Source organism: Macrobrachium rosenbergii, chromosome 58, assembly GCF_040412425.1.
Source record: "Macrobrachium rosenbergii isolate ZJJX-2024 chromosome 58, ASM4041242v1, whole genome shotgun sequence".
Taxonomy (NCBI): Eukaryota; Metazoa; Arthropoda; class Malacostraca; order Decapoda; family Palaemonidae; genus Macrobrachium; species Macrobrachium rosenbergii.
The window spans coordinates 18193647-18221287 of NC_089798.1; the positions used below are offsets into that span (position 1 = coordinate 18193647).

The following is a 27641-nucleotide window of genomic DNA, read 5'->3' on the forward strand; positions in this document are numbered from 1 at the left end:
GTGATCAAGATAAAATAAAACTTGTTTTCATACAATACATTCACCCTGGTTACGCTGGTCCTTTCAGACTTTAGATGCATGTGATATATGAAGAGAGAATGAAGAATACCGTAAACCCCATGTATTTGCAGGGGATGCCATATTTAACTCAGTTTAGAGAACTTTTCTTGCTTCTAGTTAATGTAATTGAATTTCTAGATGGTTATTTTTTGTTATACAAGGTGTTTTTAAGTCAAAATATAACTTAAATATGTCTCGTTGTGAAATTAATTTAACTATTTTTTCATTAATATATGACATTGGCCATTTGGGGGTATGTTTTTGTATACATAAAAAAAAAAAAAAATCAAGATTCCGTTCACAATTTTCACTTGATTTCATCATAATATGAGCTTTATGTTTTTATCGATTATCAGCATAAAAACAGCAGTGATATGTGTTCTTTCATCCCCACTAGTTTTGATTAAAATATTTTCTCTCCAACTTTAATTACGATCAAGTCTCACCCATGCTTCCACTGCACGATAATGTAGTCATTAGCAGCTTGAACATTGTTTTGTCAGCTTCAGCTACAACTTCCAGCTTAAATTTAACAATATAATTCTTTGCTGATCTTTTATCCATACCGAATAAGGGTATAATGTAAAAATATATCAGTCCTATTCTACTTAACGCCATTTGTACTGTAACTACGGTAATTGTTTACTACCGTATGATGGTTGAAATACAAGCAAACCAGCTGTTGTTATCTGATTCGGCTATAAGCAAAACAACAGTTTCTCATTCGGTTGTTTATGGCTGTAGGCATTTACGCAAGAGTATAACGTTACTAACAATACTTTTATCATTCTCTTTTACTTTTTTAACTTGATGGGATAAAGAGATGGAGGAAAAGAAGTTGGTCTATTGTAATTTGGTCTCTCTTGCTGCCTGATTGTACACTGCTGCCTGCACCCTCGCGAAATTTAAAATTTTATGAATATCGTCGTATTGGTATTAAAACCCTTAAACGCCGAGCCTCTATTTACAAAAACGTCTCCCGTATGCCGGTGGCGTTAGGTGAGTTAGCGCTGAAGCGGAAAAATTTTTTTAAAAAATCACAGCACGCTTAGTTTTTAAGATTAAGAGTTCATTTTTGGCTCTTTTTTGTCATTGCCTGAAGTTTAGTATGCAACCATTAGAAATGAAAAAAAAAAATATCATTATCATATATAAATATTGAAATATATGACAGCGCAAAAAAAAATTTTCATATATAATTTTATACAAATCGCGCTGTGAGCAAACCGGTTAAAGCTAACGGGTTATTTTGTTTTTCTTTGTATTGTACACTAAATTGCGATCATGTTGGTATATAACAAATTGTAAAACGATCAAAGCAACACAGAGAAAATATTATCACAAAATGATGCATGAATTCGTAACGAGCAGACGTAAAAAAATTTTTTCAAAAATTCACCATAAATTGAAATATTGTGCTAGAGACTTCCCGTTTGTTGAAAAATGAAGCTAATTGATTGAATATTACTAGACTGTAAGTTTTTTAGCTTACAATTGCAGTTTTCAACCATTTCGGTCGAGTTAAAATTGACCGAAAGTCGAATTTTTTCTATTTATCGTGATTTATATGAAAATATTTCAAAACTGATAAAAGCTACAACCATGAGTTATTTTCTGTTGTATTATACATGAAATTGCACACATTTTCATATATAAAAGTTTATGTAACGACTAATATAAAACGGTGCAAATATTACGACAACGTGACAAAAGAATTTCTGAGATGTTCGGCCGAGTTACCACAAAGAGACGTAAGGAAAATGTTTTTCCAAAAATTCACCATAAATCGAAATATTGTGCTAGAGACTTCCAATTTATTGCAAAATGAAGGTAAATGATTGAATATTACTAGAATGTAAGAGTTTTAGGTTACAATTGCGTTTTTTTACCATTTCGGTAGAGTCAAAGTTGACTGAAGGTTGAAATTTTGGCAGTTATCGTGGTTTATATGAAAATTTTTCCAAACTGATAAAAGCTACAACCATGGGTTGTATTTTGCTGTATTTTACATGAAAATTGCGCACATTTTCATATATAAAACTTAATGTAACAGCTAATATAGAACAGTGCAAAAATTATGACAAAATGACGAAAGAATTTCTGAAATTTTCGGCCGAGTTAACGCGCAGGCGTAAGAAAAGTTTTTTTTTTTTAAATTCACCATAAATCGAAATATTGTGCTAGAGACTTCCAATTTGTTGCAAAATGAAGGTACATGATTGAATATTACTAGAATGTAAGAGTTTTAGCTTACAATTGCGTTTTTCGACCATTTCGGACGAGTCAAATTTGACCGAAGGTTGAAATTTTTTGTAGTCGACGTTCGGTACGTCCACTTGGCACCCAACAGACAATTTTAGTCGACGTATGATACGTCCAGTAGGCGTTTAAGGGTTAATTGCTTACCTCATCACAAAATTGAATCATCGTAAAGCTTATTATTGTAACAAGCACTATCTGGATACCTGAGTATTTTAAGTTTTATCACAAAAAGTGCATTTAGTCATGAAAATATGAAAATACAGCAATTAACCCTTATTTTACATCGACAAAAATTGTCTGTCGGGTGCCAAGTCGACGTAAAATACGTCTACTACAAAAAGTTTTTTTAAATATTCGCAGAAAAATACTTATAGGCCTCATTTGTGAAAAATTTTAAATCACGTGCCTTAAGGGATGCTGGGAGTTCACGGAGCACGCTGTTGTTTTGTTTACAAGCGTAACCCAGCTGCGCATGCGCGAATTTCTTTCCTATCCCAAAAGAAAGCATCAGCTAACTCTGCTGAAAATCTCAGAAATTCTTTAGTCACTTTGTCGTAATTTTTGCACAGTTTTCTAATAGCCTTTACATAAAGTTTTACATATGAAAATGTGCACAATTTCATGTAGAATACAACAAAAAATAACTCATGGTTGTAGCTTTTATCAATTTTGACATATTTTCATATAAATCACGATAAGTGCCAAATTTCAGCCTTCGGTCAACTTTGACTCGACCGAAATGGTAGAAAAATGCAATTGTAAGCTAAACCTCTTACATTCTAGAAATATTTAATCATTTACCTTCATTTTGCAACAAACAAGAAGTCTCTAGCACAATATTTTGATTTATAGTGTAACTCGGCCGAAAATCTCAGAATTTCTTTAGTCACCTTGTCGTAATTTTACTTTCGTTTTCTATTAGCGTTACATAAAGTGTTATACACGAAAATGTGCGCAATTTCATGTACAATACAACAGAAAATAACTCATGGTTGTAGCTTTTATCAGTTTTGAAATATTTTTATATAAATCACGATAAATAGAAAAAATTCGACCTTCGGTCAAATTTAACTCTACCGAAATGGTCGAAAACTGCAATTGTAAGCTAAAACACTTACAGTCTAGTAATATTCAATCAATTAGCTTCATTTTTCAACAAACGGGAAGTCTCTAGCACAATTGATAAAAGCTACAACCATGAGTTATTTTTTGTTGTATTGTAAATGAAATAGTGCACATTTTCATATATAAAACTTTATGTAACGAATAATATAAAACGGTGCAAATATTACGACGAGACGAAAGAATTTCTGAGATGTTCGCCGAGTTACACAAGAGACGTAAGGAAAATGTTTTTTTAAAATTCACCATAAATCGAAATATTGTGCTAGAGACTTCCAATTTATTGCAAAATGAAGGTAAACGATTGAATATTACTAGAATGTAAGAGTTTTAGCTTACAATGCGTTTTTACCATTTCGGTTGAGTTAAAGTTGACTGAAGGTTGAAATTTTGGCAGTTATTGTGATTTATGTGAAAATATTTCAAAACTGATAAAAGCTACAACCATGAGCTAATTTCTGTTGTATTCTACATGAAATTGCACACATTTTCATATATAATAGTTTATGTAACGACTAATGTAAAATGATGCAAACATTACGACAACATGACGAAAGAATTTCTGAGATGTTCGGCCGAGTTACGGCGCAGAGCGTAAGGAAAAAAAATTTTTTTCAGAAATTCACCATAAATCGAAATATTGTGCTAGAGACTTCCAGTTTGTTGCAAAATGAAAGTACATGATTGAATATTACTAGAATGTAAGAGTTTTAGCTTATAATTGCGTTTTTGACCATTTCGGTTGAGTTAAAGTTGACCCTAGCTTGAAATTTTGGCAGTTATCATGATTTATATGAAAATATTTCAAAACTGATAAAAGCTACAACCATGAGTTATTTTCTGTTGTATTCTACATGAAATTGCGCACATTTCCATATATAAAACTTTATGTAACGACTAATATAAAACAGTGCAAACATTACGACAACGTGATTTAAAGAATTTCTGGCGCGGACGTAAGAAAAAGTTTTTTCAAAATTCACCATAAATCGAAATATTGTGCTAGAGACTTCCAATTGGTTGCAAAATGAAGGTAAATGATTGAATATTACTAGAATGTAAGTGTTTTAGCTTACAATTGCGTTTTTTACCATTTCGGTCGAGTCAAAGTTGACCGAAGGTTGAAATTTTGGCAGTTATCGTGATTTATATGAAAATATTTCCAAACTGATAAAAAAGCTACAACCATGATTTATTTTCTGTTGTATTGTACATGAAATTGCGCATTTTTCATATATAAAACTTTATGTAACGGCTAATATAGAACAGTGCAAAAATTACGACAAAAATGACGAAAAAATTTCTGAAATTTTTCGGCCGAGTTACCGCTGTATAAGAAAAAGTTTTTTCAAAATTCACCATAAATCAAAATATTGTGCTAGAGACTTCCAATTTGTTGCAAAATGAAGGTACATGATTGAATATTACTAGAATGTAAGAGTTTTAGCTTACAATTGCGTTTTTGACTTTTTCAAATTAAATCAAAGTTGACCGAAGGTTGAAATTTTTGTAGTCGACGTTTGCTACGTCCACTCGGCATTCAACAGACAATTTTAGTCAACGTTTGCTAAGTCAACAGGCGTTTAAAGAGTTAATCTCAAAAACTAAGTGTGCTGTGATTTTTTTTGGAAAAAAAAAAAAAAAAAAAAAAAAAAAAAAATCCGCGCCAACTCCGGAACACCGCCAGCATACGGAAGACACTTTTGTAAATAGAGGATTGGCGTTTAAGGGTTAAGTGAATATTTCTCAGTGAAAAATACTGTGAATGGGCAAATTTTCAGAGAATAATGTCTATATATGTTACAAAAAATACTGTGAATGGGCAAATTTTCAGAGAATAATGTCTATATGAGGCACCTAACGGCAGAGTGTCGTAAGCGACACCGTCGCCGATTTGGAGTTAAGCACACCAACGTCATCTCTAACCCTCTAGCTGTCGGGAGAAGAAATTTCAGTTCAAATTTCCCACAACAACAAGGTCGAAATTCTCGTTTTGTAACATTACTTCTTTTCCTTAGTGACGCTACACATGGCTGCACTGGCTGGTCTGGGTGGCAGAGTCGCAAGCGCCTGTGGTGCATAAACCAATCATGAGTCCAGACGCCCTGCCACACCTCCCACACGGCCAATGAGAAAGGCTAGCCATCAGCGGAGGCGCTGGCTATCACTGCAATAAAAAACATTCTTGTACCTTCCTTCCCCATGATCGCCTCTGGATTTAATGTGCTTCTTTTTGTTCTTTATTCATTAATAATACTGGTTCCTTTTCATCATGTCCGACATGAATGTAGATGACAATGTTCCAGCTTCCAGGGGCAGAAAGAGAGTCCGGGACTTTGCTAATTGGAAGCAAAATGTAGCCAAAAGCTTACGTAACAAAGGTGAGGCGTATGTAAGCTGAAAAGATCTGGTTCCATTCATCCCCCAGATTTTCATGACATACTTCAACCAGCTTTTTGTGATCAAGATACCCTCACTGCTACTCCAGACACCAAGATACTCTCATGAGAATGACGTGGATAATGATTTACTGGACTATGACGCCTGATTCTCGCCTGAAGTAATTGGCGCTTACGTTTTTTTCCAATCAAAATGTATTTTAGCCATTATTGACGGCAATTATTATTGTTTTGCAGGTGAGACGACTGTATCAGCCTCAGAGTATTCTGATTAAAATATCTTATTATCTTTCTACTGCTATTTTATTGTGTAAAGCATTAGCTTTTTAGGTCTTTTTGAAGTGAACAAAATCACCTAGTTATTCCTGTAAGATTAAGATAATCAAGAAATTATCCAGAATGATAAATAAAACAAATATAATATCTTTGGGGGTCCTAGAGGGTTACAGGGGCATTGGTGTGTGTTTTTATGGGATTCAGTGCACCGGAGTATAAGATTGATTTCAAGATGAATGCAGTCATCGCTTTATCTTTCGGCATGCATTAAACTCTTGGCTATTTTACAATGATGGTTTGAAAGCAGACACAATAACCTTTATTTTAAAACAAACCCCTGTGTCGTACCTCATTTAAATGCTGAGATATCGCATTCTGAAAGTAGCCAAACTTTGACTGCCTTTTTCTCCAATTTTAGTTTTTGGCGCTTGAGACACTCTGCCGTTAAGCGCCTCATATATGTTACATTCAGAAATCCGCGAATAAGTGAGTCTGCGAATAGTGAGACCGTGAACATGGGGGTTTACTGTACTGTGTGTCTTATTATGTTACATCTGTACTTGACTCAAAATGAGTCGAATACGGATGCAACATAGTAAGGCATTCTTCATTTTCTCTTCACATATCACATGCATCTAAAATCTGAAAGCACCAGCATACTCAGGGTGAATTTACTGTATTTACATTAGGGATTACTTTCAGCACAGGCTGGAAATGGCGGTTAAACTCTTGAGCAAGGTGGTTAGGCAGTAACTCCCGCCAAGTAGGCGGGAATACCAGCCTGCCCGCATGTAAACATTCCAGTTTGCCTTTCGGTCCACGTTCAGATTGAGGGGTGGCATGAGGTGGGCATATGTAATGTAAAGGACCTCAGGTTTGTATAGTTAGGAAAAATACAATTTACTTTAAAAAATTGTGATTTGTTCCTACATGATACACAAACCCTTGGTCCTTTACATTAGGAAGACTCACTGGTTGGAGGGAGGAATGTGAATGAGTCTCCTGAACTGACTGGAGTTCTGCACACCTGGGCTAGTCCTCCTACTCGAAAGAGCGAGGAGGAGTACCTGAGCCTTTGACATATTGATTGGAGTGTAGGAACTGGAAGATCAAATGTCAGATACTGGACCTTTTTGCATGAGTGAGGAAACGTGACATGAAATAGGCTGGAAGAATCTTAGAGTCGGAGGCAGTAAGGAAAAGCTGAGACAGGGTTTCCCTTATTACCAGACTCTCCTTCCTCCCCTTGCTAGAGGAAGAAGTGGAATTGCTTCTATGATTCTACGAGAAAAACAGCATGGGTGCTCGATGTGTAGTCTTACCGCATCAGTGCCAGGTCCAGCACGTGTTGGTTCGAGTCCTATTCTCATCCCGAAGGAGGAGAAGTAGAAGGACGGGGAAGGAGGAGGAAGAGAGGCCAGTCACTCTCAGTATCCTTCTCACTTCCAGAACCAACACCTTAGGCGAGATGCTACTCATCCTCTTGAAGGTGCCGGGTAAGAAAACACAAATTGTTGAGCAGCCACCATAGGGCCAAGGACAAAATGCTCAAAGGGCCTGTGGGCAAGACCATAGGAAGACAAGAATGTGGTCTATGAGACCACGTCTTGTTTCCAGCCTGACAAAAACTTCCGGAATGCAAGGAATGGACCAAGCCATCGGCTTCATGAGCTCTCGGGTGGAAGGTATCGGTATCGGCTTCATGAGCTCTCGGGTGGAAGGTATCGGTATCGGCTTCGTGAGCTCTCGGGTGGAAGGTATCAGTATCAGCTTCGTGAGCTCTCGGGTGGAAGGTACCGGTATTGTCGTCGTCAGCTGCCGAGTACCTCCTTCAGTCGCTTCACAAAGCCAGGAGGAAGATGTGTCCTGAAGACACTTCTTCCTTGTGAGAGAGAGTACAAGCGAAAATGTCGACGATATCCGGGTTAGAAGTGTCGAGCCTTTTCGGAAAGTACCACAGCTCCCTAAAGAACAAAGTAATGAATGATCTGGATCATCGATACAAAGTTCAAGGAGGAGGGGAACAAGGACGACTCAAACCCGACAATAGATGCCAAAGGATTCGGAGTCCACCTATGACGTCCGAGGAGGAGTCGAGGTATTGATACCCTTCACCTGTTCTTCCATCTTCTATGACAAGGCTGGAGCAAAATGAGAGGTGGTCCTACGAGGGTACATCTATCCGACAACTCTCGTAAGGGCGCGTGCAGCATGGGACAGGAACCCTAAACGAGAGTCACATGCCACCCAGGGAACAGTTCCCTGGGGCAGCAAGACTGAAGAAGCTTCTCATCCGTAGCTAAATCTTGACTGAGGAGAAGAAGGCTACTTCAGATAGAAGACTAGGTCTCAAGGGCTTACATTCTTCACAAATAAAAGGGAAAGAAGCAACCCTCGGCAGAGAAGACGAGGAAGTCCAGACTTGAAGAGCGACTCTGACCCGAGAAGGAGTTCTGCAACGACACCCACCAGTGAAGACAGCTCCAGTCCCTGGGAGTGTTGCAGAGGACTTCAAGAGATATCCAGCTATAGCTGCTGCTGCTTGTCGAGAAAGCCTATGGTTGCAAGGGAAGCTGGAAGGTCTCCCAGTCCCAAACACACCAGGATGTACTGCCCAAAGAACCACTTCTTGTGTAGCTGCTACAAGAAGTTGGGTCAAGCAGAACTCTTCTCAATGCCTCGGCTATCAGGTCAGGCGAGAGGCGAAGTCTTCCGGCATTTGTCTCTAACTCGGGGTGAGCAATACTTGAGAACCCCCAGCGAAATCGACAAATACAAAAGGGGGAATAATGTAGATATGAAGTTTCCCAGAAAGACAGCATGCTTCGCCGTAGTGGCCCCTGGGTCTGGTATGAAGGAGCAAGAAAAAGCTACCAACTTGTGCAGGGAAGCAACAGAAACATGTTAGGGATTTCACAGTCAAGCAATCTCTTTGTGAATCTTCCAGTGAGCAGCACGTTCCATCCCAATCACTCAAACATGAGGCCAAGCTTGCCTGCCAATACATCCCCACCAGGGATGCATCTGGCCAACTGAGATGTCGAGTGTGCAACAGAACACTCAAGTACCTGCAAATGTCGACAGATGAAACAGGAGGAAAAAACAATTCCCTCTTGTTTGTCAACAAATGCCACTACTGTGGTTTGTTATTTAACAAACCACTGAGTGTCACAAAACTTATCCTGAATTCTCAGAAGGCCAGAAGGCTGTCTTGAGCCCAAGATGGTGATGAGAAGGTACTAATCATCTCAGTCACACACCTTCAAGACAAAGTCTTACAGGTGTGTGCCTATTCCTCGATCAGTGAATCCGTAACTAGACACACATGTGAGGGGAATATGCAAGCACAATCGAAGGTTCCTTCAATCAAGCATTAGCCTAACTCCTTCCTCATACACTGAAGAGGAAAGAAGGACGGAGGAGTGGAAGCAGATTTCCATTCTCCGCCATGGGGAAGCTTCTGCAAGATGACAGGATAGTGAGACTATCAGCTCTAGCTGGGCTGGTATTTCCTGAATCAGGAGCACGGGAGAGGAAGTGGGATGAAAAGAATTCCCGAGACCCAAGGGAAATAGATACTTCTCCTGAAGGAATCCATTCCCAGGTCTTGGCAATGTCGCTGCCAGCTCCAGAGACTTGATAAATATCATTTCACCCAGGAATCTGCAGTATGAGAACTTCTCCCCAGTCGATACTTCTTTCTCTCTTCCCTTCTTCCCTCCTCCCTTATGGGAAAGAGGTGGAAAGAGAGACAGTTATGTGCACTTTCCTAGAAGGGTAGGAGAGGACTATGCTCCACAATCTTCTATCAAAGCCTGGGAGTTCTTAGGAGTTGTGGAGAGGCTGGCTTGAACTCGAGGTCGAGTCGAGATGACTTAGACCCAAAGGTCTTGGCTATTGTCCAAAGGACAAGGCAGTGCCCTGGTACGAACCTTGATTGCCAAGGTATCTGGCAAATCTCTGCAAGAGAAAGGCAGAACCAACTAAGGTTCGTTCCTAAGGGTTGAGCCTACTCGGGTCTTACAAAACCGGAGATCCGAACTGGGACAAAGTCTTTCTTCTTAGCACCAGAACTGCCCACAGAACTGCGGTCGGCCAGACCCTTCAAGAGAAGAAGAATTCGTATTTGGTCAAGGCAGGGGAGAAGCTTGGTGTCTCGACCTGAATGAACTCCTTCTCCGAAGAAAAGAGTTCATCTGGTTGAGAATGCTCTCGAAAGCAAGGACAGCGGCGGCCCTCGACACACTCGGCCACTCAGGAACTGCAAGGGTTGCGAGTGGTAAAGATTATTCATTGGGGGAGTCGCGTTCCTGTCCCAGGGATCCTCTCCCCTCAGAGGGAGCCTTGACAGATCCCATGAAACCCTCCTCGGCTACCTGGTTGTACTATGAGAGAATCAGGGACCAACACCTAAAGCACACCAGGAAGCCAAACTCTGAAGAGCTCTCTTTGTCCGTCTCATGCCTCTCGGAACAACCGAGAGGAAAAGAGAACAGGTGAGGAGAAAGAGTACCCCTACCTGTCCTGCCAGTAAGACCAGCAGGAGAGGCGGACCGTGAGCGATAATCAACAGAAGGAGATTACTGCGAAACAGGGAAGAAGAGCGCTTGTGCCGTGGCAAAGCGCTTTCCTGGGAAGAGCAGAAAGTTCACTCGCACAGAGCTGAGAACCCATTTCGGAAAAACCGAGTGGGGCCGAGCTGAGCTGCACCAAACTGAGCCAATCACGTGAATGCAATCCAGACTGGTATGCGGTGGACTGGGAGGCAGGCGGGACAAGCCGAGCCAAGCCAGTCTCGCAAGCGCGACCAGGGGCTTGGCTGGGCAAGCAAGCTGCCTTCCTCTCCTTCGGCTGATGGAAGTCTGTCCAATTCCCGGGACCCCCTTGGACCTTGAGAGAGGAAGGAAAACGCAGCAGAAGACGAAATCGAAGTTAAGATGAAGACAGTGGCTACTTCCACAGGGCAACTTCCTTCACCTCCACTCCGACATCATCTACAGAATGGTGGACACGAAACATGGTAACCTCCAGGGCAGTTAGGCAGGAACATAATGGAAGTGGCCCAAGACACCACCACCAGGAGAAGCAGCAGGCATGATCAGGACAATTGATGCAGAAGCTGGCAGGCAGGACACAACGCCAGAACATCACTTTCCACAAGGAACCTTCACGCCAACATCATCTACAGGTCCTGGGCACGAAACAATGGACCCCGCCACACCACCAGGAGAAGCGGCAGGCAGGACAGCTGATGCACCAGGCATGATCAGGCGACAGCTTTACGCCTATTGCAGGAGCTGGCAGGAACACAAAGCGGTTTGGAAGGCCACCAGGGAGAAGCACCAGGCATGATCAGGACAGCCGATGCAGGAGCTACAGCCCTGCAACAGCCCCGAACGTCACATGAAAAAGTCACCAGCAGCGACAGGAACGATCAGGATGGCTGCGACAGTAGACCAGGAAGAGCCGCCCAGAGACGGTCATCGAATTAACAGAAGTGTAACATAGGGAACAGCAGGAGCAGATGGGCCAGAGGCATTGCCACAGAATACATGAAAGAACGATCCCAACATGGAACTATGTCATCCAGCCAGGTATTGTGGTCGATCCCGAAGCAACACTAAATGAACCTTGGCACTCCTTCATGTGAGATATCCTCTGAGATATCCAGCCAACTACTGTTGTGTCTGTGATGCTCACTGTCAACCTGAAAGAAAAAGCAAAGATGATTAGACAGGAAAACTACTCTCGCTATGAGGGGAACTGCCCTACGCAGCGAGAGGTACCCAAGAAGAGGTTGCCCAACTGCCCCCCACCCTCCTCGCAGTCTTTGCCCGACAAGCAAGCGAAGAGGGCGAAGGAGAGATGAGGAAGAACCCACAAGGAGAGAGAAGGAAGGAGGGTAGGCTACCAAGGGCGCCGTGGAAGTGTAACTTACAGACGACTCCCGCAACCTCCCACCCGCCCCGCAACCCTCTAAGTGCAGGCAGCGAAAACAACACTCAGCACAAGTAGGAAAGAAGTATTCATGCCCCTGTACACAGAGGGCGGGAGCCCAAGAAGGGAAGCGAACTCTTACGTCCCGATCAATGTAGTGGAGCGAAGATATTACGTCCCAATCTAATATTTCTGATTGTACAAGGGAACGCCTTCAGTATCTAAATAAAGGGCTACTGGAAGAGAAGCATTACCACTCAGTTACACTCCTTAAATATGCCCTTGGCCATCAAACCTAAGGCACAGCGCAGGGAACGACGGCTATGCAATGTTATCACAAATCGTGGGTTTGTATTAATATCACACACGTAATATATACAGGCAGTCCCCGGTTATCAGCAGGGTTCCATTTCTGAGGGTGTGATGATAATCGAAAATCGCCACTAACCGAAAATAGGCGATTTCAGCGCTTTTACGGTGATTTTCAGGGGTTATCGGCGCTGAAAAGTGCAGATTTTCAGTTATCAGCGCCAATACCCAATTATCGGCGCCGATAAGCGGAAATCAGCGATTTTCGGCACCAAAAATTGCAGATTTTCATTGTTAGACAAGCGCCATAAAACCAGATCGCTGTTAACCGAGCCCGCCGTTAACTAGGGACTGCCTGTACACAAAAATGTAGAAAGATCCCACCAGGATAATAAAAGCTTAACGACAGTCAGGCAGAGAGATCCGAAACCACGTCTGCAACGCTTGACGCCAAAAGCAAACGGGAATGTTTACATCCGGGCAGGAGGGTATTCCTGCCTACTTGGCGGTAGTTACTGCCTAACTACCTTGCTCAGGAGTTTAACGGCCGTTTCCAGCCTACGCCGAAACTAATTCCTAAAGTAAAGGACCGACAGTTTGTATATCGTGTCGGAACATTCCTTTGTGTTTATCTTATTGATTTCAGGAAATCATGATTTAGTTGTGCATTTAATGCCGATTCCTATGACTGTCTTTATAATGTACTTTGTGAACACCAGTTACAAACATGATCCATATAGATTTCTGGCTCATGGTTAATGCAATACACTTTGTTTTTATTCTTCCATAGATTGCCTTATTCCCCACTGCCTAGCCACCTTGCTCAAGAATTTAACGACAGTTTCCAGCCTACGCTGAAAGTAATTCCTAAAGTAAAGGACCGATGGTTTGTATATCGTGTCGGAACATTCCTTTGTGTTTACCTTATTTATTTCAGGAAATCATGATTTAGTTGTGCAATTAATACCGAATCCTATAGTATGACCAAAACTTTCCTATCTTGTGCAAAACGTGAGATAATTGAAGAAATATACACATATTGCTAGTTTTCTACACAACAGGTGAAAATATGAGACAGTGAGAGAGCCGCCTACCTCCCAGTACAAGCTAATCAGAGGCCACTAAACAAATATCTCGTAGGCATAGGGCTCACCCAAAAATCCACCTTAAGTGGACCAGCTATAGTGACTCAGAAGAGGAAGACATTTATGACATAACATCTGATACAGTAAATCCCCCATATTCGTGGACTCACGTATTCGTGGATCTCTCTGTGGAACATATCTACCCATTATTTGAGGAAAAATCGCCCATTCGCGGTATTCTTTACTGAGAAATATTCACTAATTACTGTATTTTCATATTTTCATGACTAAATGCACTTTTTGTGACAAAATTATAAAATACTCAGGTATGACCATTTTTAGAGGGATTTTTTTTACGTTTAAACTATCAAATTAGGCAGTTCTAAGTGGTTTTTAAAGGGTTTTAAGTATTTGTGGATTTTAGCTATTTGCAGGGGGGGGGTTACACATTCCCTGCCAATACGGGGGTTCACTGTACTTTGTCTTCCTGAAAAATGCCTATGACTGTCTTCATATTGTAATTTGTGAACACCAGTTATAAACATGATCCATATACATTTCTGGCTCATGGTTAATGCAATGAACTTCTTTGTTTTTATTCTTCCATAGATTGCCTTATTCCCCACTAGGGTACCAATAATTTTGTAATATATTAGGGGGTTGGGAAAACAAAATGGTGGTTTACACCAAATGTAAGTAAGAAATGCATGATACATGCAGCAGGAAAAATACACATTCCATGTACTTAAAAACAAAAATTTAAAGTAACAAGCACAATGCAGGGCAATGGGACAGGTCATATTTTAATGGCTTCCTCCAAACAAAAAATTCTATACATTAACTTTTCATGCATGTTTTAAGCCATCCAAAATAAGTGCTTTGTCAATTTATGACGACAATTTTATGGCAGAGGTGTAAAGCGAGTAAAGGGAGCACCATAGAAGTATGTGAGGTTGGTCCATGATATGTATGAAGGAGCAAAAACAGGTTAGAAGCAGTGTTGGGTTAACTGAATGGACACCAGTAAGAGTTGGTTTACAACAGGGATCTGATTGAAGTCCATATCTTTTTGACCTGATTATGGATGTGCTATCTCAAGGAATAAGAGATCAATCCCCCTGGGGCATGTTTGCTGATGAGATCATGTTATGCAGCATCAACAGAGGGGTAGTGGAGTCAAAACTAGAGCAACAGAGGAAGGTACTGGAAGGCAGATGACATGACTAAAGACCAGTAGAAAGAAGGCTGACTATTTAAGGTTCAATGAAGACCAAGACTCTGAGATTAGCATGGAAGGGACAAGGTTGAACCAAGTAGAAAAATTTGGTATCTTGGTTCAACAATAGCTGATGATGGAAATTTGGATGCAGAAATAACACACACAGTGCAGGGTGGATGGAAAAATCGGAGAAAGATGTCAGGTGTCTTGTGGGACAGCAGAATTAACATAAAGGTTAAAGGAGGAGTGCACAAGACAGTACCGAGACCAGCACTGATGTATGGAGCAGAAACATGGCTGGTAAAGAAAGTGCAAGAGAAGAAATTGGATGCGGTAGAGATGAAATGCTCAGGTGGATGTGTGGAGTAACAAAAATGGACAGGATCAAAAATGAGAGAATAATAGAAACTACTAAAATTGTAGAACTATCAAAGACCCAGGAAAGAAGACTGCAATGGTATGGTTATGTGACGAGAAGGGATGAGACTAAATTGGGAGGAGAGTGATGCAAATGGAGGTGCCTGGTGGGAGAGTGAGAGGAAGACTGAAGCGAAGGTGGATGGATGTAGTTAAAGATGATTTGCGAGACAAAAAATTGTCAGAGGATGATGTGTTTGACCGAGCTAGGTGGAGGAAAGCTGTCAGAAACATTGACCCCACACAGAAGTGGGAAAAGATGCTGAGAAAGAAGAATTTTATGGCAGATGGTAAATTTTCCTAAGGGCCAACTTGATGTGAACTGCAATGACATGATTCCTATGCCTGAACCTAACCGTATTCCAATCCACATTCAGCTATTCTTTCTTCAAAACTGAAGTAATGTAAATTATTTTTTCCTGCCTCAACAGAGAAAGTCCAATGTACCACCACCTAATTACCCTTTAGTGTGTTTAGAAGTGGTATATAAAAGATACGACACGTAAATTTTTGAACATTTCTGGAAATAAGTATGTTTAGCTGCTCCATCCTACAATTATGATTAAAGTACCGGTAAGTTCATTTGTTGTTTTTTATAACTGATGATTTTGACCTACTATCATTAAACTGTAGACCCAGCCAGTCCATGCGTCCAAACAAAACATTCCCTTTCATTATCCTACTAAATCTTTATTTTCAGTATTAATTTCAGGGGTCTAGGGGGAGGGGGAGCAAACCCCACCCCCTACTAAATCAGGGCATGGCACAAAAAAAATGATATTTTAATGATAAAATAAAGTTTTTCATACTTACCTGGCAGATATATATATAGCTGTATTCTCTGATAGTCCGACAGAATTTCAAAACTTACGACAAGCAGTGGGAGATCAGGTGGTTAGTACCCATTCCCGCCACTGGGAGGCGGGTATCAGGAACCATTCCCATTTTCTATTCAGATTTTCTAGTGCCACTGTCTCCTGAGGGGAGGTGGGCGGGCACTATGAATATATATATCTGCCAGGTAAGTATGAACAAACTTTATTTTATCATTAAAATATAATTTTGTTCATGAGACTTACCTGTCAGATATATATATATATATAGCTGAATACCACCATTGGAGGTGGGTACAGACAGAATAGGATTTAGGAAACATAATACATGTAGGTGATTGACACCTTGGTTCCTTACCTGTTAGCATAGCTGACTTCGTGATTACTGTCACCCAAGTCCGCTTCTGGTTTACTAGAGTCTCCAGCAAGGTAGTGACCTGTATAGCTGGTGAGTTCTAGATGATCTGTCAACGGGGGCGTGACCACGATGTGACTAGACCATATTGACCATACAATGAGGGCAAACGAAGTAAAAACAACCACCTGACCAAGCCTAACTAAGTTAGGATAGCAAAACTAAAGCTAAAGAGTGGGAAGTCCGCCTCTGGCGTCGAAAAACAACAACCATAAAAACACTTCCTAACCATTTTCTATAGGATAGGATGTATGTCACTCCCTGCCCCCAGGATTGTATCTGCGGAAACGTATGGTCCTAGCGAGCAGCAGTTCTCGTATGTCGTCTTCACATCTCTCAGGTATTGTGAAGCGAACACAGAGTTGCTATGCCAAAATGTGGCACCCAAAATGTTACTGAGTGTCATATTCTTCTGAAAAGCCACTGAAGTTGCAACCACCCTCACCTCGTGAGCATTGACTTTCAGAAGTTTAAAATCAGTGTCTTGACAGCATAAATGGGCTTCTCTAATCGTGTTCCTCAGGAAGAACGCCAGTGCATTCTTCGACATAGGTAAGTCCGGTCTCTTCACTGAACACCATAGATTGTCCGAGGCCTCGACTTTCCTTCGTTTGTCCAAGTAGACCTTGAGAGCCCTGACAGGGCACAGGACTCTCTCTGGCTCTTGACCCAGAATCTCAGCCATACCCTTAATTTCCAAAACTCTTGGGCCAAGGGTTAAACGGGTTTTCGTTTTTGCTAAAAGTAGGACTTAAAGTACAAACTGTGTTATGCCCTTTAAAGCCTATATGCTTACTGAAGGCTTGAAGTTCGCTAACCCTCTTCGCAGTCGCTAGAGCGGTTAGGAAAATAGCCTTTCTGGTAATGTTCCTCAATGTCGCAGAATGGAGAGGCTCGAAAGGACTGGACATCAGGAACCGTAACACCACATCTAAGTTCCAAGAATGAGTCCTTTGCTGAGGCACCTTCGTGGTTTCGAATGACTTTAATAGATCGCGAAGGTCTTTGTTGTTAGTCAGGTCCAGGTTTCTATGCCTAAAAACGGCTGATAGCATACTCCTATATCCCTTGATAGTCGGGACCGCTAGTTTGACTTCACTCCTCAGAAACAAGAGGAAGTCGGCTATCTGACTCACAGAGGTCGTGGTAGAGGAAATGCCCTTCTTCCTACACCATCTCCTGAACACGGTCCACTTCGATTGGTACAAATTACTGGAAGAGAATCTTCTGGCTCTGGCAATAGCTCTCGCCACTGATCTTGAAAAACCTCTCGCTCTGGCCAGCTTCTCGATAGTCTGAATGCAGTCAGACTCAGAGCGGGAGGTTTTGTGGTACCTCTCAAAGTGGGGCTGTCTGAGTAGATCGACTCTCATGGGCAGTGTTCTCGGGAAGTCCACTAGGAAGGACAAGACCTCTGTGAACCACTCCTCGAAGGCCAAAACGGGCGATCAACATCATCCTCGCCTTCCGACGACGCAAACTTCCTGATGACTTCTCCGAGGATTTTGAACGGGGAAAGGCATGAACATCCATCCCCGTCCAATCCCAGAGAAGAGCATCTACTGAGATCGCTCCTGGATCGAGTACAGGGGAGCAGTAAAGAGGAAGCCTCTTCGTCTTGGAAGTCGCCAAGAGATCCACCAAGGGACGCCCCCATAGCCTCCACAGTCCCTGACAAACCTCTTGGTGCAGGGTCCACTCGGTCGGCAGCAGTTGTTGTTGCCGACTTAGAAGATCCGCACGGACGTTCTCCACACCTGCAACGAACCTCGTGAGGATCGTAATATTCGGGCCTGTGCCCACAGCAGGATGTCTTTTGCTAAAGCGAACAGGGACCGGAGTGAGTTCCTCCGTTTCTTTAGGTATGCCAGGGCCGTGGTGTTGTCCGAGTTGATCTGGACTACTCGGTTTGTGACTCGTCCCTCAAGAAAAGTAGGGCCATCTGAATCGCCCCAATTCTTTGAGATTTATGTGCCAGGACACTTGTTCCCCTCTCCAGGTACCCGACACTTCTTCCCCCCCTAGTGTTGCTCCCCATGCCGATGTGGACGCATCGGAAAACAACACTAGGTCGGGGTTCTGAAGGTTGAGAGAAACGCCTTCTGCCAACTTTGAGGGATCGAGCCACCACCTTAGGTAATCCTTCACCTTTGGCGAGATCTTCAGAGAAACTTCCAGATCCTCCTTGTCCTGCCAGTTCTCTGCAAGGAAGAATTGAAGTGGTCTGAGATGTAGTCACCCCAGGGAAACAAACTTCTCCAGCGATGAAATGGTCCCCAGCAGACTCAACCATTCCCTCACCGAGCATGTTTCTTTCCACAGGAAGGCTGAAACTTTGTCTAAGCACTGTTGCTGTCTTTCTTGTGACGGAAAAGCTCGAAAAGCCACTGAATCCATCTGAATCCCCAGATAAACGATGGACTGAGTCGGGGTCAGATGGGACTTTTCGAAATTCACCAGAAGTCCTAGGGACTTCGTGAAATCCAACGTCGTGTGAAGGTCCTCCAGACATCTCGACATCGACGAGGCTCGAATGAGCCAATCGTCCAAATAAAGTGAGACTCTTATCCCTGCAAGGTGAAGCCATCTCGCCACATTCCTCATTAACACCGTGAAGACCATAGGGGCTGTGCTTAGCCCGAAGCAGAGAGCCCTGAATTGATATACCTGTCCCCACAGGACAAACCTCAGGTACTTCCTTGATAGAGGATGTATAGGGACGTGAAAGTAGGCGTCCTGGAGATCCAGAGAAACCATCCAGTCGTCTGGTCTTAAGGCTCCTATATATCGACTGGGACGTCTCCATTTTGAACTTCTCTTTCAGAACGAAATGGTTCAAACTGCTGACGTCCAGGACTGGTCTCCATCCTTCTGACTGCTTCGGGACCAGGAACAACCTGTTGTAGAAGCCCAGGGATTGTAAATCTGAGACCTGTTCCACAGCTCTCTTCTCGAGCATCTGCTCGAGCAGGTCGAAAAGAATCTGCTGCTTCTCCTGCTGATAGGAGGGCGACAGATCCTTGGGCTTCATGCACAACGGAGGTAAGATGAGGAATGGGATCTTGTATCCCTTTTCGATGACTTCGAGGGACCAGTTGTCCGTCCCTCTCTCTCAGGCTCTTGCAAAGGAAAGAAGCCTGGCTCCAACAGGTGTCTGGAGGTCCACAGAGTCACTTCTTGCCCCTAGGTTTGGAAGGGGCTCTACCTCTGGAGAGACCTCTTCCTCGAGAGGACGATCTCGAAGCTCCTCCTCCACGAAAGGGCTTCTGTATCTTGGAAGCCTGCCCAAGGGAAGAAGTCGAAGGGACTGCTGGACGTCTAGAAGACTGGGCCAGGAGGTCTTGAGTAGCCTTCTCTTGCAAAGTGGCGGCAGTATCCTTGACTAAGGACTGGGGAAAAAGATGGCTGACATTGGGGCTAACAGCAACTCTGCCCTCTGTGAAGGAGAGACCGACTTAGTGTGAAGTTGCAGTATAAGGCTCTCTTCTTTAAAAGCCCTGTACAGAAGTGGGCAGCCAGCTCTTCGGAGCCATCCCTGACAGCCTTGTCCATGCAAGCTAGGACGCTGAATAAGTCTCCCAGACTAATGGAGTCAGGGCTTCGAGCCTGCAAGTCCAGGACTCCCAGGCACCAGTCCAGAAAGTTGAAAACTTCCATTGTTCTGAAGAGACCTTTCAGATGGTGATCAGTCTCAGACAACGTCCAGGACACCTTCGCTGGTTGCAAAGGAGAGACCTCCTAGGAGCGTCCACAAGGCTGGCGAAGTCCCCTTGGGAAGAGGAAGGAACTCTCCAACCAACATCCTCTCCCGTCTCATACCAAATCCCCGCTTTCCCACTCAATCTTGACGGAGGCAGGGCGAAAGAAGTCTTGTACTGGGCCTTCCTGGAGTCCATCCACTCCTGAACTTTCTTAAAGGCCCTCTTCGTAGAGAGAGACGTGGCCATCTTCACAAAACCTGAAGTCTTCTGTGACTTTGATGAGGTTAACTGCGAAGGAGGAGGGCGAGGAGCAGATGGTTGAAACTTGTCCCCAAACAAGTCCTTCAGCAAACGTGTGTCAAGACCTGGTAATCGGAAGAAGCTGATGAAAGTCGAGGACTGTTCCTCAACTGCAGGTTCTGATGCACTTGACAGCTCCCCTTCTTCAACGGGAGCAACCGAAGAGATTAGAGAAACTCAGGGAGGCCTAAGCCCTTGCAGTCCAACTCGCAAAAGGGACTTCTGCTTGGAAGAAGTCCGAGAGGGGTCGCGAAAATCTTGGCAAGAAGCGTCTTGACGAGCGTCCTGACGAGGTCGAGCAGCAAGGGGAGCGTCTCGCCGAGCAGCATGAGGAGCATCATGCTTAGCAGCATGAGAAGCGTCATGGCGAGAAAAAAGCAGAGCGCCAGAACGAGGGGCGTCAAGCCTAGCAGCATGGAAAGCGTCAGCAAGAGGGAATTGGCGATCCCTGCTGAGACCAGTAAAGCGCTGAGCCAAAGGACTTCTAGAGGCGGCGGTTATGAGAAGACGACGAACGCGGAGAAGGAGAAGGGGACGGTTTGGGCCTCTTGATCGGCAGTCGGGAATCCTTCCAACGACGACACAGATCTGTCTCCTTCTGGGCCATTAACGAAGCCAACTGCCGCTGCATGTCTAGCAGAAGCTTCCGAGTAGGAGAAGTCTCCTTCTCAGGAGAAGGGCTGATTCTGTGAGAAGACGAGGGGCGAGGGGACGCCTTCTTCCTTCTCACAGGCGAAGCAACAGCTCTCTCCCTGGAGCGACCAGAGCGCTCAAAAGCGTCATCGTCCGATGACGTCCTGGTCCTCTTCTGCGGTGGGAGGGCATCAAAACTCTCCGGAGAAGAGCGAAGAGCGCCACGAGAAAAGGGACGTGAAGCGTCCCCTTCTCTGAAGCTTCTCTTCAAAGGTCGAGAGACCTTCCGAGAGCTCCACCCTGACGCGGGGAGGAAGATTCGGGAGACGAAAGCAATCCCAAGGATTACGTGCCCGTGCGATCCTTGGCAGCCTGGGAAGCGTCAACAGGACCTGCCGAAGGGCGCCAGATCGGTGGGGGTCCGTGTAACCCTCTTGCGGCTTTACTTGCCCACTCCCTGAGTCCTGGGAGTCCGGCAGAGGTCCAGGCCTAGAGGCATTATACGGCCGATCTGACGCCCCTCCACAACACTAGGGGCACAAACACTATCACTGCACTTCACAGCACTTTGAAGAGCGAGCATTTTAGCTTCCAGGTTACGAATGGAAGACATAATAACAGACAGGGCATCTTCTTCGCAGACACAACCTCGGGGCCCGAGGGCAACACCACAGGGTTAGGAATAGCTACGTCTCACGGGAGGGTTAGCAGGTGAAAAACACTACCCTGACTCCTACTCATTGATACACTCCTGGAGGAAGACCTCCTGATCCTATCACGCTCTAACTTCCTCACATAGGAATCATAAGTCCTCCAACTAGCATCAGGCAAAGACTCACACTCCTTGCATCGATCATTAAACAAACAAACATGCCCCTTACACCTCGAGCATACAGTGTGAGGATCTACCGAAACTTTCGGAAGCCTCACCTAACAGTCTTGCACACAGCAAACTCTATAACTGGCAGAACTAGATTCAGACATCTTAATCCAAGCAAAACACAGAGCAAAATCCAAAACAGTCCACAATAGCGTATGCCTAGCCACAAGTCCAAGTCAAAAAACCAAAAGTCAAACAAATACTTAAGTGACAACCAAGTTTACGAAATCCAAAGACGGAGGTACTGAAAACAGGTGTTGACAGTACTGGTGACAGAGAAAATCTGAATAGAAAATGGGAATGGTTCCTGATACCCGCCTCCCAGCGGCAGGAATGGGTACTAACCACCTGATCTCCCACTGTGTGTGTCGTAAGTTTTGAAATTCTGTCGGACTGTCAGAGAATACAGCTATATATATATCTGACAGGAAAGTCTCATGAACAAAACAAATGTTTAAGGGATTGGCTTGGTTAGGATGTGTTCCTTCTAAATGATGACTTTCTACTGTCAAGCGGGCAGCCCAAGCCAGTCCATTGCCCAAATGAAAACTTCTCAACCTTTTTTCTACTACAACCCTTTTTATACTACCTCTTTATTTTCAGTATTCATGGCAGAGGGGGGGGAGCCCTGAAGCCAGCCCCCTCCCTTCCCCCAGCTAAGCCAGGGCATGACACCCTAGGTATGGTTAGGTCATATCCCTGATGAAAATTGAGTTCAATATATGATTCTAATCCACCTGTAAGGTGTGGTCAATGTTTGAACAGAAACTTACACTCCATTGAGCTACATTCTTGTGCTCTCCTCATGTATGTAGAATGATGAAGAAAGGTCCCTAAAATGACAAGTTTATTAATCAATTTGTATTTTTCATACCCAACAAAATTGCGGTCTTAACTTATGGATAATTCTTCTAGTGCCCGTTAGTGCGTGTGATTCACAGGGAAGCTGCGGCTTTCCCCGAGACCATTATGCCGATGAATCAGCACTAAGATCTATGAAAAGGTCCTAGAAAATCAGGGGTGTCTGCATCCTGAAGGAAGGAGCCTCCAGTCCTTCCACAAATGCAGTACTCCCAACGTTTTCTCCCTGAAGGAGGCAGAACCTCGACAGACCCCAGGAAAACCACCTTGACTATTTGGATGCACGATGAGCTGATCCCAGAACCGGGCCTGAGTCGTATATCCTTGTAGCCATATTCTGAAGAGTAACAAAACTAGTCCGAGTCCTCTCTGTCTGACTCGTGCCTCCCAGAAAAAACCGAAAGGGTTGAGGGGGCAGGTGAGGAGAAAATAGCACTCTTGCCTGTCCTGCTAGAAGGACCAGCAGGAGAGGCAGACTGTGGGCAATCATCACCCTGAGCTGGTGACGGTGACATGGCAACGGGAGCACAAACTGAAGTCTGGATGCCTGTGGATCCTGAGACTCAAGACCCCAATGGAGAATGTGAGTTGATTCCTGAACCCGAAGGTCGGGAAGAGCCGACAAGAGAACCCGTTGCCTCCCCAGAGGAAGGCAGCCCCTGCAAGTCCCTTGCAGGACCCCTAGGGGAGAGAAGCAGCAGCCACCTCTCTCTTCTTCGGTCAACAAGCCTCAGAAGTAGGTGAGGAGGAAGGAGACAATAAAGATGAAGACAAAGAGGACAACAACACCACTTAAGTTCTTCGATCTCCTCTTCGACAATTCTACATTATGGTGAACAGGACCCCCACCATAAGGAGCAGGAACCACAGGAACAGCTGGAGCAGCTAAGGCAGGAAGCACGGCAGGAGCGGTCCTGGCAGCAGAAACACCAGACGCAGGAACGGGAGAGACCACGGCAGCTGGGGCAGGAGGCACAACAGGAGCAGCCCAGGCAGCTAGAGCTTCAGGAACATCAGAAGCAGCGAAAGGAGCAACCAGGCCAACTGGAGCAGAAGGCACTACAGGAGTGGCCCAACTACAGGAGAAGCAGGATCCGCCGTGGCAACATGAGCAATTAAAGCAGGAGTCACAGCAGGAGCAGATGGGACCACAGATACGACAGGAGGCAGTGGCACAGCACACAGGAGTGCCAAAGAGCAGCAGTTGGCCGACCTTGTCAGGGTCAAAGGGTTGAAGAATGTTGGCACTGATGTGAAGACCTTCACAATCGCCATCAACGTAACCAAGGAATTCCTTGAATGATCACTGTATGAGCGCCCACGGGGAAACTCAACAGAAGCCGGGATATCCAACACCAATGGAGAAAGATATCCTGACATTATTGCTGCTGCGCCTTCACAATGCTTGCTGTTAACCTGCGCCTTCACAATGCTTGCTGTTAACCTGAAGAAAAAAGCAGAAAAAATTAGTAGAGAAAGACTCCTCTCGCTCCGAGGGAGGATTGCCCTTTTAAGTGAGAGGAGGCGTGAGAGAAGGATATCTTGAACACCACCCCCCTCCCAAAACACGATCTTCACCCGATGAAGCAAGCGAAGATGACGAAGGGGATAAATCTCCCAAGGGAGAGCAAGAGGAAGCTCACAAAGGGGAGAATGACGGAGGGTTCATGCAGACTGACTTATGATAATTCAATACAAAGAGAAACTGAATAACAAACAAGAATTAGCTTAGCCTACACTATGGTATATCATATACTGTACATATAGTCTACAGTAGCCTAGCCTACATTATACTGTACTCTATATTCACATATAAATATTGTAACATACAAACATAAACATAAAGAATATGCATCTTTTCCATGGATCTTTGAAAAAGTTATGCTTTGCTTCACTGTATCCAATAATATTGTATGTATTCTCATATTGCTTTTGTATTATAAAATTGCGGTCACAGCGATCAATGTTTTGGCTTGGAAATCGATTACACAGTAAGTTTATTCTGCTGTATTTAACTCAGTTCAGAGTGCTTTTCTTGCTTCTAGTTAACATAAATGAATCTCTAGATACTTTATTTATATGGAACAAGGTTATTTTTCATTATACGAAGTGTTTTTAAGTCAAAATACAACATAATACATCTCATTGTGAAATTATTTTTGCTATTTTTTCCGTTAATAGATGATGTTGGCGGCTGGGGGCATGTTTGTTTTGTGTACAAAAAATCAAGATTCCATTGGCTATTTTCACTTGATTTCATCATAATACAAGCTTTCCGTATTTATCTTTTACTGGTGTGAAAACAGCAGTAATATATGTTCTTTCATGCCCAGTAATTATGATTAAAATACGTTTCTCTCCAATTTTATTTACAGTCGAGTTTCATCCATGTTGCCAATGCACGATAATTTAGTCACTAGCAGCTTGAACATTTTTTCTCAGCTTCAGCTACAACTTAAATTTAGCAGTATATTTCCTTGTCTATCTTTTCTCCATAGCAAATAAGGGTATAATATAAAAATATATCAGTCCTGTTCTACTTGAATGTCATTTGTAACATGACTACAGTAATTGTTTACTGCTGTACGATGGATGAAATACAAGCAAAACAGCTGTTGTTATCCTATTCGGTTGTTAGCAAAACAGCAGTTTTTCATTCGGTTGTTTATGGCTGTACACACTAGCGGATCCAGAAAAATTTCATAGGGGTGCGGGGGTACCAATTTTCATATTATACATATACCTATATGTAAATATATGTATGGATGTATGTATATACAGGTATTCCTCTACTTACGATGGGGTTAGGTTCCAAAAAAAAACATCGTTTGTTGAAAAAATCGTAACTCGAATATGGTCTAGCCTACACTAGGGTAATCAGTACCATCTATAATATATGGTAGCCTACCCTACACTACACAGTATACTTTATACATATATGGTATAGTAATTATTAGTGTCTGCAAATTCTGCAGGTTCAATGCAGACTGACATGATAAGTCAGTATAAAGAGAAACTGAACAACAAACAAGGCCTAGCCTGCACTTTTGTATATCATATACGGTAGCCTAGCCTACATTACACTATTCTATTTTCACATAACACCATATTATACAAACATCAAAATAACGAATGTGCATCCTTTTCCATGGATCTTTTAAAAAGTTATGCTTTACTACACTGTATCCAATTATAAATATTCTTATATTGCTTTTGCATTATAAATTCCGATCATAGCGATCAAATGTTTTGGTTTAGGAATCGATCATGCGGTCTTTATTTCGCCGCATTTAACTCAGTTCAGAGGGCATTTCTTGCTTCTAGTTAGCGTAAATGATTCTCTAGGTACTTTATTTATAAGGGACATATATATTTTTCATTATACGAAGTGTTTTTAAGTCGAAATATAACTTAAATATGTCTCGTTGTGAAATTAATTTAGCTATTTTTTTTTCGTTAATAGATGACGTTGACGGCATGTTTGTTTTGTGTAAAAAAAAAAAAACTTAAGATTCCAATCGCTGTTTTCTTTTGATGTACCTATCCCAGCCTCTCGGGCCAATGTATCGTACACCGTACGCTGCCTGATTGCATGTTGTTGCCTGCGCCAGTCGCCCCCGAATTTTAAAAATACATATTTTCAAAATATTGTCATATCGATATTAATTGCTAACCCCATCGTAAAGCCGTAATTATCGTAATCCAATTACTACCTGTATATCTATATATATATATATATATATATATATATATATATATATATATATATATATATATATATATATATATATATATATATATATATATATTTTATGTATTACATATAATCATCTTTTTCTCAAAATATTTCTATAATACATTTTTTATTTTTTCCCATTTTTATATTTCTTATTCATGCTATTATTTAAATCTTCAATATTATTTTGTCATTTTTCATGGGGGCACATGCCCAGGTCACCCCCACCCCTGGATCCGCTAGTGGCTGTACACATTTACACAGGAGTATAACGTTGCTAACAATACCTTTATTATTCTCTTTTACCTTTTTAACTAGAAGATAGGATAAACAGATGGAGGAAAAGAAGTCGGTCTATTGTAATTTGGTCTCTTTTGCTGCCTGATTGTGAGCTGTTGCCTGCGCCAGTGCGAAATTTTAAAATATTTTCTAAATATTGTTGTATCAGTATTACAGGCAGTCCCCAGTTAACGGCAGGCTCGGTTAACAGCGATTTGGTTTTATGGCGCTTGTCTAACGACGAAAATCTGCAATTTTCGGCGCCGAAAATTGCTGATTTCCACTTATCGGCGCCGATAATTGGGTACCGGCGCCAATACATACCTAACAGAGGCGCCGATAACCCCCGAAAATCGCCGAAATCGCCGATTTTCGGTTATCATCACACCCTCAGAAACGGAACCCCGCCGATAACCGGGGACTGCCTGTAATTGCTAATCCCATCGCAATATCGAATTATCGTAACTCAAGCACTACCTATAGTCATGCCCAACCAAGACGTGCTAGAAAGCATGAGAACATCAAAGGGTGACTGGTAAAGGGTACAACCCTTTCCACCATCCCAGGGCTGGCAGCCTTCCAACAGGGGAAAATGTTTCGTGGGTTTGTAAAATGTCAAATTCATCAATAATCTGTATTTTTTCCTAACATACAAACCCACAACATCATGTGATAGGAGTATCCTTATGCACATATGCGCAGACGGCTAGGGTAGACTTACTTTTAGAGTTGCACTAGCTATAAAAGGGGCCCACAGGACCAGCATCCCTCAATTTGTGAGTAGCTGGAGGGAACTGTGATAATTCGCCCAAGATGCATGAGAGAGAGACTGGGAAAGAGGGGGGGCATCAGGTGGGAAATTAAAAACTCGCATGATGTTGTGGGTTTGTATGTTAGGAAAAATACAAATTATTGTT

General features: G+C 42.9%; 2 protein-coding genes across 6 annotated transcripts in view; both read right to left on the minus strand.

Annotated features, from left to right (window-relative positions):
• The window catches only part of LOC136837154 (lysine-specific demethylase 2A-like), a 255225-nt gene that overhangs the window by 196205 nt on the left and 31379 nt on the right, over window positions 1–27641 (minus strand). The window lies entirely within an intron of this gene.
• Window positions 17067–20489, minus strand: LOC136837306 (uncharacterized). The gene is made up of 2 exons (XM_067102048.1): window positions 17898–20489; window positions 17067–17818 (listed from the first exon to the last, which is right to left on the minus strand). The coding sequence occupies exon 1, from the start codon at window positions 19363–19365 to the stop codon at window positions 18235–18237; it is 1131 nt and encodes a 376-aa protein (XP_066958149.1). The 5' UTR covers window positions 19366–20489; the 3' UTR covers window positions 17067–17818; window positions 17898–18234.